Below are 10440 nucleotides of genomic sequence, written 5' to 3' on the forward strand. Positions count from 1 at the left end.
GGCCTGGGTGCTGTCCCTCAGCTCTTCAGCTCAAGGCTAGCGCTCTACCACTTGAGCCACAGTGCCACTTCCGGCTTTTTTCTTTTCTTTTTTTTGCTTATGTGGTACTGAAGAATCGAACCCAGGGCCTCTACCACTGAGCCACCTTCCCAGCCGTCCCAGCCCTATTTCTGACTCTTTGGTGATTAATTGGTAATAAGAGTTTCTTCCTGCCCAGGCTGACTTCAAACTAATCCTTACGTTTCAGCCTCCTGAAATTTAGCTAGGATTACAGAAGTGAGCCACTAACACCCAGCTTGTCTTCTGTCTTCGACTTTTGTGATTACATCAGACCCTCTCTAGTTTAAGGACAGGTGACTAGTAACCTCCATTCTGTCTGCAGCCTTCATTCTCCCTGGTGAATGGCTCACACATTTCAGGCATTTGGATGTGGACATTTTGTGGGAGTAGGGAGGATTGTTCTGCCAATTACAACTGATAGCTTTCTGAAAAAGGTGGTTTCTAAACATGCTGGACTGATAAATTGCCTAAATTCTAGACTTGTTGGTTAAGACTAGTTAATCCATAGGCTCATACCCATAATCCTGGATACTGTGAAGGCTGAGATATGAGGATTATTGTTTGAAGCCAGCCTGGGAAGAAATGTCCATGAGACTGTTATCTCCAATTAACCAACTAATACTGGAAGTGGAACAGTGACTCAAGAGGTAGAGTACCAGTTTTGAACAAAAAAGGCAAGTGAGAGTGTGAGGCCCTCAGTTCAAGCCTCAGTAATGATGGGGAGAGAAGGGGGGAAGACTGGTTAGCCTATATAACTAATATAAGATCATCATCATTATCATCCTCATCATCATCATCTTCATCTAGTTAGCAAAATATGAGGAAAAGAAAGGGAGATCACTGTATATAGCCACTAAATCAAGCCATACTAAATTAACCTCATTTTGGGGTTCAGTAATGAAAATTCCTTTTTTTTTGGTGGTACTGGAGGTTGGACTCAAGTTCTTGTGTTTGCTAAACATGTGTTCTATTTGACCCATGCTTTTAACACTCTTTGATCTGGATTTTTTTTTGTTGTTGTTGGTCATGGGCCTGAACTCTAGGCCTGTGCGCTGTCCCTCAGCTCTTCAGCTCAAGGCTAGTGCTCTACCACTTGAGCCATAGCTCCACTTCTGGCTTTTTCTGCTTATGTGGTGCTGAAGAATTGAACCCAGGGCTTCATGCATGCAAGGCAAGCACTCTACTACTGAGCCACCTTCCTAGCCCTGATCTGGATATTTCTGAGATAGAGTCTTGCTTTTTTTTTTTTTTTTTGTGACAGTTCTAGGGCTTGAATTCAGGGCTTAGGTGCTGTCCCTGAGCTTTTATGCTTAAAACTGATGCTCTACCACTTGGGCCACAGTTCCACTTCCAGATTTTTTTGAGTAGTTAATGGAAGAGAAGAATCTCACAGGCTTTCCAGCTCAGGCAAACTTTGAACTGTAATCCTCAGATCTCAGCCTTCTGAGTAGTTAGGATTACAGGCCTGAGCCACTGGCAAAAACCTCAGGGTCCTGCTTTTTTGCTGGCCTAGACTGGATTCATCCTACATAGTTGGGATATTGGGGGCACACTATGCCCATCTTTTCTTCTTATGTAAGCTGGCCTTGAATGACAATCCTCCTGACCTCTGCTACCCATAGCATAATGTACAGAAAGATTCATGCACAAATCTCAAGTATGATTCAGTGAATTTTTTCCAAGTGAACACACATGGGGGGGGTCACCAAAACCCATATCAAGAAATTGGCATTGGAGTTGGGTGCTGGTGACTCACACCTATATTCCTCAAGAGGCTGAGATCTGAGGATCCAACTTTGAAGCTAGACTCTTATCTCCAATAAATCAGCAAAATGCCAAAAGTGGAGGTATGGCTCAAGTGGTAGAATACTAATCTTGAGCAGAAAAGCCAAGTGAGAGTGAAAGGCCCTGAGTTTAAGCCCCAGTACTAGAAAAAAAAATTAAAAAGAAAATAAGAAAAAAGAAAGGAAGAAATTGGCACTGGGAACTGGTCTTGTAATCTCAGCAATCTAAAGACTTAAGGTAGGAGGATTGAGAGTTTGAGGTTAGGCTGACTCAGAAGGAAGTGAGGAAGGAAGAGCACATCAGTTTGTACACATCAGTTGTGGGAAGAAAAGGAGTGGTAGTTAATGAGCTCAGAATGAGACTGCTGTCTACAGCATTGACGTTTTCTGTGTAGATTCTTCCATCTCCAGGGAAACTCTGATTGGGGTTAGGGGTGAATGCAGAGGGGAGTCAGTGGTGGAGAAGTCATATTCACCTCACAAAGGGTTGAAGAAATGAGCTTGCATCTTAAAGGAGGCAGAGAAAATAATCTGTGCTAAGAAGGAGCACCAGCTGGAAGGGGGCTGGAAGGGCTCTGCAGCCCCAGAGAAGCCAAGAGAAGCCCAAGACTGTTAGCTAGAAGTTATGGGCAGAAGCTTTGGATTAGTGGAAAGAAGAGTTAAAATCTCCTTAAAAAAAAATGTGAGCCACTGGGCACCAGTGGCTTACACCTGTAATCCTAGCTACTCAGGAGGCTGAGATCTGAGCATTGCAGTTCAAAGCCAGCCTGGGCAGGAAAGGCTGTGAGACTTATCTCCAATTAACTACTAGAAAACCAGAAGTGGTGCTGTGGCTCAAGAGATAGAGCACTTACCTTGAGCTGAAGAGCTCAAGGACAGCACCCAGGCCCAGAGTTCAAGCCCCATGACTGGCAAAAAAAAAACAACCATAAGTTAGCCAGGTACCGTTGGTGGCTCATATCTGTAATCCTAGCTACTCAGCAGGCTGAAATCTGAGGATCACAGTTTGAAACCAACCCAGGCAGGAAAGTCCATGAGACTCTTATCTCCAATTAATATGTATGTATATGTATTTTTTTAAATATTTATTTTTTTGTTGTGTGGGGCTTAAACTCTGGGCCTGGGCACTTCCCTTAGCAATTCAGCTCAGGGGTGGTGCTCTACCACTTGAGCCACAGTTTCAGTTTTCTGGTGGTTTTATTGGAGATAAGAGTCTCACGGAGATTCCTGCTCAGGCTGGCTTTGAACTGTGATCTTCAGATTTCAGCCTCCTGAGTAGCTAGGATTATAAGTGTGAGCCACCAGCAGCACTGTGCTCTTATCTCCAATTAAACACACACACACATACACACACACACACACACACACAAAGCTGAATGTGCAACTATGATTCCAGTGGTAGAGGGTTAGCCTTGAGCACAAAAGCTTAGGGACAGTGCCCAGGACCAGAGTTCAAGCCCCAGGACTGGCACTAAAAAAAAAGAAGATAAGTTGTCTAATACAGTATTGTGAGTTTGTAGATAGACCCTGGGAATTTGAGGTAGAAAATTAAATTAAATTTTGTGTGTTACAGTGTTACATGTTTAAATCTATCAGTGCATGGGGGATTGTATATTTCATGTTCTTTTCAGAAACTGTTTAGTTTACTTTGTTATCTAAACTAAACTTGGGCACCAATCCACAGAGGACCTGCTAGCATTGTTTCTTTCTGGATCAAACACATCTGATAGTTTCTGGGAGTAGGACCCATAGGCTGGATCTGGTCTGATGATCCAATTTAGCAGCATCTTTTTAGCTCTTAAGATGGCTTCATCTTCATCCCTCCTCTTCCTCCTGGGATTATAGCAGGAATGAAGCTGCATTTGGGCTAAGGGTTAAAGGTCACTTAAGGATTTGGCCTAGTGTTGGATAGGGATTAAATGGCCCCTGGAGGTATCTCTATCTCTGTATGTTTTTGTGTTTCTGTTTGTCTTTGTCTTTCTGGAAGTACAGGGGTTTGAATTCAAGTAAGTCCTCTACCTTTTGAGCTATGCTCAAAGCCCTAGAAGGGTACAGCATCTCTATCTTTGAGATTAATTTGCATCAGTCTCTATTATTCTGAGCCTATGGTCCCCTCCTGTTTTGAAGCAGGAGATTAGACTCCTCTTGAAGAACTGTACACTTGGCTGACTGGTGCCTGGTCAGCTGTATTGGCTGGCCTGAGGATAAACAGCTTGGTCAGCACTGATACTCATTTCCTGATTCTGTGGCCAATAGGTTATGGAGGAAGCAGGACTCTGGGGAGTGAGGGCTAGCTCTCTTTAGGCAGTTCTTCCTGTTCCCTGGCTTCTTTCTGTAGGATTTCCTGCTGCATTCACACTATGCCCCTGTACTCAATACCAAGAACAGATCAGGGTAGGGTGGTGGGGGGGGAGGGAGAATCCTAGAGGTTAGAGAAGGGATTCTTATGGATGGGTATGGAAGGAGAGAAGCAGGAGGGATTAAACCAGAAAAAATCCTCTATAGTCATAGCTACTTAGGAGACCAAAAAACAGAAGTGGAGCTGTGGCTCAAGTGGTAGAGTGCTAGCCATGAGTAAAAAGAGCTCAGAGACAGCATCCAAGCCCTCAGTTTAAGCCCAAAGTACTGACACCAAAGAAAAAACCAGAAAGAACTCTTATATATATCCTCATTGCAGAAATTGTTGTAGTAAAGGGTAATAAATTAATCGTTTGTTCCTACTTTTTTCTGTCCAGTTCTTCTTTGGGCAGATCTAAGAAGAGGATGCTATGGTTTTTAGCTTCAGACTTTTTTTCGTGTGTGTCAGTACTGGGGTTTGAACTCAGGGCTTAGGCTTTGTCCCTTCTTCACCCAAGGCTGGCTGGCTGTTACTTGTGTCATACCTCCACTTCCAGTTTTTGCTGGTTAATTGGAGATAAGAGTCTCACTGACTTTGCTGCCCTGGCTGGCTTGGAACTGTGATCCAAAGATCTCAGCCTCTTGAGTAACTAGGATTATAGGAGTGAGCCACTGGTGTCTGGTTCAGACTTGTTTATACCTGTGCATGTGTGTGTGTGTGTCTGTGTGTCTGTGTGTCTGTGTGTCTGTGTGTCTGTGTGTCGTCAGTCCACGTGTCCTTGTGTGTATGTCCTGGGGGCCTGGGCATTGTCCCTGAGTTTTTTCACTCTAGGCTAGCACTCTCATCAGTTAAGCCAAAGCTCCACTTCTGGCCTTTTGTGTGCTTAATTGCAGGTAAGAGTCTCCTGAACTTTGCTGCTTGATTTGGCTTTGAACATCATCCTCAGAATTCAGCCTTCTGAGTAGCTAGGATTACAGGCGTGAGCCACCAGCACTGGGTTGGCTCAGATTCTTGATTGTGAACTAGCATTAGTCCCTTCTGTTCTATTCCAGTTGAGTGTTGGGACACACAGTTACCACACAGGCTAAGCTGGAATGCATATGAGGGGTTGATGCACACAGCAATGTCACTTGCACCGGATGTTTGAGTGGGAAGGTTGGCTTGCATTGCTATCACAAGCCACCAGCCAAGGCTGGAATTAAGGGGCAGAGGTTACATATGGGGAGAAGGGGAGTGCAGACTGTTGAATTGCTGGAGGTGGAAGTCCAGGTAGTAAGGGAGGGATGACTGGCTGAGCCTCAGCTGAGGAAAATCAACATATCTGACAGATTTGTGGAGGGCAAGATACAGGCCCTTTGGACATGTGGGATTCCTGAGGAGACTGTACACTTGTGTCTTTAATTATTAACTTAGCACCTGGATGGCCTAGAGCAGTGGGTGCATTTTTGTCAAGCCTTGTGATAAGGTTTAGTTGTTTATTGTCTTGTTTATTAGGCAGAATGGCAGGTGTTTGAATAGGACTGGAGTGCCCTTCTCAGGAAGAGCTGGAAAGAATGTAGGCGGGAATAGAATGGGGGTGGAAGGCAGAGTAGCTGTTCCCAGAGGCCAGTTTTTCCTGCTTTTCACAATGAAGTAGACTAGATAGGATCTCTTGCTTTTGCCCTTTGTGGGCCTGAGACCATAATCATCTTCATCCATAGCTAGGATCGCAGGCACATATCAGCTTACCTGGCTTTGTAGTTGAGATGGGAGAGGGGTATCTTGTTAACACTTTGCTCTGGTTGGCTTTGAATTGCGATTCCAGGTTGGTACCACTATGCATGGTGTTTCAGTTGCTGAACTGAGGGAGGAGCCATGAAGTGGCTTACCATGCCGCCTGGGGTAGCTGTGTGCATGGACTTGCCTACAGTTGACAAAGGGGCTGAGAGACTTGGAATGAACCTAAAAGTTTTTCTTCTGACTGGCTTCCATTCTTGAACTTCTAAATAATAGAGTATAACTTTTCTGGGGGAAAGGAGTAATGAAGTTAATGGATTTCTTGGAGATGATTTTTATTTTTCTGGTGTTAAGGTTTGAACCCAGGACCTCAGACTTGCTAAGCATATGATCTACCACAGAGCTACACTTTAGTCCCTTCTCTGAGATTTTTTTTTTCCCATCATGCTTTCTAGGTAGGCTTTCTACCACTTGAGTTATACTAGTCATTTGACAGACAACATCTTGTGTTTTTTTTTTTTTTGTGGGGCTTGAACTCTGGGTCTGGGCGCTGTCCCTCAGCTCTTCAGCTCAAGGCTAGCACTCTACCACTTGAGCCATAGCACCACTTCTGGTTTTCTGAGTGGTTTATTGGAGATAAGAGCCTCCTGAGTAGCTAGGATTACAGGTGTGAGCCACCAGCATCCATCTTGTGTTTTTTATCTAGGGCAGCCTCAGACTATGATCCTCCTATATACTGCTTTTGCTTGGCTGGAATCACTGAGGCATTGTTTGTTGAGATGGAGTCTCATAACTTTTTGCTTGGGCTGGCCTTGAACCATGATCCTCCTCATGTCTGCCTCCCAAGTAGCTATGATTACAGGTGTGAGTATACATGCCTGGCCCCTCTTCTTGAGAATCTTTTTTTTTTTTTTTTTTTGGTCAGTTGTGGGGCTTGAATTCTGGGCTTGGGTACTGTCCCTATGCTCTTCAGCTCAAGATGAGCAAGCCCTCTGCCACTTGAGCCACAGCACCACTTCTGGTAGTTAATTGGAGATAAGAGTCTCACAGACTTTTCCTGCCCAGGCTGGCTTTGAACCACGATCCTCAGATCTCAGCCTCAGCTAGGATTACAGGTGTCAGCTACTAGCACTCGGCTTTCTCTTGAGATTTTGATGTAAGATAGAGACTCTTTTAATAGACAAGTGTATATACTCAGACATATTAACAATTGGCTAGAGAACTTCAGGCCTTGTTAAGAACCTGGCTCTAAAAGTGAACCATGAATTTTATTGCAGCTCACCCAGGTAAAGGGATTGACTGGACTTCAGAGTACAAGGATGTGAGGAATGTGTATAGCTCTTGCTTCTGCATTGTTCAATCAGGAGAAATGCCTTGTTTTCATTCTACAAGAACTGCTCTTAGCTGTAAGAATTTTTGCAGGCTCAAAACAAGCATCTAAGTTGGCAGGCAGTGGCCTCCATCCTAGTCCTTGACCTTCTGCCCTGACCTGCTGGCCCAGACCCTGGATAAATCACAACAGGACTCCTCAAGGTTAATAGTAATATCATGGAGCCAAAACTCGTAGTGCCTGTATTTTATTTTTATTGTGCCAGTCCTGGGCCTTGAGCTCAGGGACTGGGTATTGTCCCTAAGCTTTTTTTCTTTTGCACTCTTACCATTTGAGCTACAGCTCCACTTCAGGCTTCTTTGATAGTTAATTGGAGATAACAGTCCCATGGACTTTTCTGCCCAGGCTGGCTTCCAACCATGATCCTCAGATCTCATCTTCCTGAGTATCTAAGATTATTGCTCTTTTGTGTCTTCCCATATAAAGAGTTGGGGGCTTGGGCTGGGGTGAGGTTGTGTGTCCAGCAAGTGCCCTGTGAATGGAAATGGTGAAGATACTGTGGGGCAGAGCAGGGCAGAGACCAAATACATAAGCTGATTTAGGCTGAAGGGTCTATGTTGGTGAGTGATCTTGGATTTAAAAATTGCTTGGGAGCCGGATGCTGGTGGCTCATGCCTGTAATCCTAGCTACTCAGGAGGCTGAGATCTGAGGATCATGGTTCAATGCCAGCCCAGGCATGATCCATGAGGCTCCAATAAGCCACCAGAGAACTGGAAGTGGTGCTGTGGCTCAATTGGTAGAGCACTTGCCTTGAGCTGAAGAGCTGAGGGACAGCGCCCAGGCCCAGAGTTTAAGCCCCATGACCAACCAAAAAAAAAAAAATTGCTTGGGAGTCTGAGGCTCTCTGAGTGGGAAGTGTCAGGCACCAACTGATGTTATTTTCCTTTCAGGTCTTTTAACCTTCATTAACTGTGCCTATGTCAAGTGGGGAACCATGGTGCAAGATTTCTTCACATATGCTAAAGTAGTGGCGCTGATTGCTGTTATCATTGCAGGCATTGTTAGACTTGGCCAGGGTAAGAAATAACATTTGTTATGCATTTTTTTTTTGGTGGATCACATTCATACATACTTTGTCCCTTATTTAATCTGGGTGTCCCAAGATCCTTATTTAGTAGGCCTTATTATTATTACCATTATTCCCTTTTTGTGTGTGTGCTGGTATTGGGGCATGAACTGAAGGTCTTGTGCTAAGCTTTTCCCACTGAAGGCTGGTGCTCTACCACTTGAGTCACCCCCACTTCTGAGCTTTTTACTGGCTATTTGGAAATAAGAGTCTTAGATACTTGTCTGTCCCAGCTGGCTTTGAACTGCTGTTCTCAGATCTCAACCTCCTGAGTAACTAGGAGTACAGACATGGGCCACTGAACACCTGACCTTATTTTTCCCTTTTTTACCAGCCAGGAAATTGGCTACAGAATCAAGTCTCTTGGCTAAGTTCCTAGTGTAGGGAGGCTGACATTTATACCTAGGAGGTCTGTCCTTTAGCTAAGAGGTGTCTTAGCAAAGAGGCTGCCAGGCATGTTCAGGGAATTGGCTGTTAGAGATTGCTGTCAGTGATATTAGTTTGACCTTTCTACCCTTGGAAGTGAGTAAGGTCAGAAATGACCTCCTTGTTAGTTTCCAGCTATGAATTTATCCTACAATCACTCTGTTGACCTGGATGGGCATACTGAGGCCTAACTTTCCTCTGCCCTGTGTCTACCCCTGGCTAGTGTAAAGGGGACAGGACCCAGGCATCCTGGAGAGCAGACAGAATACTGTTCCTGTTCTCTGGCCCTTCTGTTCTGTGGTTGTTAATTATCTTGGAAAGCTACTAGGAGTTTGTGTGGGTCTATAATTCTAGCTAGCTACTCAGGACTCTGACATCTGAGGATCCCAGTTTGAAGCTAGCCCAGGCAGGAAAGTCTGTGACACTATTATCTCCAGTTAACTACCAGAAACCTGGAGGTGGAGGTGTGGCTCAAGATGTAGAGTGCTAGCCTTGAACAAAAAAGCTAAAGGACAGTGCCCAGGCCCTGAGTTCAAGCCCAATACACTCCCTCCCCCCCCACCCCCCGCCCCTCTACGCGAAAGCATGCACTCATGTGCTTGCTACCTGGGTTTTCCTGTTGGGATCCCATTATTCCATCCTGGCCTGTCTTTTGTTCCTTTCTTTCATTGTACTCTCCTATTAGAGGTGTTCTAAGCCATTTACCTGTTTCATCACTGTATTCTACTTTCTTTCTTTCTTTTCTTTCTCTCTCTCTCTCTCTCTCTTTCTTTCTCTTTGTTTTTTGGGTACGGTCGTGGGGCCTGAAATCTTGGCCTGGGCGCTGTCTCTCAGCTCTTCAGCTCAAGGCTAGCGCTCTACCACTTGAGCCACAGTGCCACTTCAGGTTTTTTATTCTGCTTATGTGGTGCTGAGGAATCGAACCCAGGGCCTCATGCATGCAAGGCATGCCCTGTATTCTACTTCTCTATTGGATCATCTCAGGGTTGGGGGAGCAGGCCACTAATCCTCTGCTTTCCATTGTTCTTGGGTTCTAGGAGCCTCCGCTAACTTTGAGAACTCCTTTGAGGGTTCATCATTTGCAATGGGTGACATTGCTCTAGCATTGTACTCAGCTCTGTTCTCCTACTCTGGCTGGGACACCCTCAACTATGTCACTGAAGAGATCAAGAACCCTGAGAGGTAGGTACCTCACTGCCGATTTTCCATAGCAACGATATCCATTAAGTTAAACTCCTACTGTGTGGCTGCTGCCTCTGGTATAATTTCATCAGCATAATTTCCATAAATGGGAGGGCTAAGGCCCAGATTGAATTTGCCCAGTATCTCAGGAACTGAACTGAGGCTTGAACTCGGCTTGGGTGCTGTCCTTGTGCTCTTCAGCTCAAGGCGAGCACTCTACCCTTAAGTCACAGCTCCACTTGTGGTTTTCTAATGGTTTATTGGAGATAAGGGTTTCATGGAGGGCTGGGAAGGTGGCTCAGTGGTAGAGCGTTTGCCTTGCATGCATGAGGCCCTGGGTTCAATTCCTCAGCATCACATAAGAAAAAAGAAAAAAGCTGAAAGTGGCGCTGTGGCTCAAGTGGTAGAGCGCTAGTCTTGAGCTGAAGAGCTGAGGGACAGCGCCCAGGCCCAGAGTTCAGGCCCCACGACCAGACC

At 45.2% G+C, this 10440-nt stretch overlaps 1 protein-coding gene across 7 annotated transcripts in view; it reads left to right on the forward strand.

Moving 5' to 3' along the window:
* The window catches only part of Slc7a7 (solute carrier family 7 (amino acid transporter light chain, y+L system), member 7), a 64710-nt gene that overhangs the window by 43418 nt on the left and 10852 nt on the right, over positions 1-10440 (forward strand). For all 7 annotated transcript variants that reach the window (XM_013025434.1, XM_013025438.1, XM_013025435.1 and 4 more), the window contains 2 exons: positions 8180-8305; positions 9819-9963. In XM_013025434.1, the coding sequence (XP_012880888.1) occupies positions 8180-8305; positions 9819-9963 (271 nt within the window). The remainder of the gene's footprint in view (positions 1-8179; positions 8306-9818; positions 9964-10440) is intronic.

The sequence above is a fragment of the Dipodomys ordii genome, unplaced genomic scaffold (assembly GCF_000151885.1).
Source record: "Dipodomys ordii isolate 6190 unplaced genomic scaffold, Dord_2.0 Scaffold84, whole genome shotgun sequence".
NCBI classification, from domain to species: Eukaryota; Metazoa; Chordata; class Mammalia; order Rodentia; family Heteromyidae; genus Dipodomys; species Dipodomys ordii.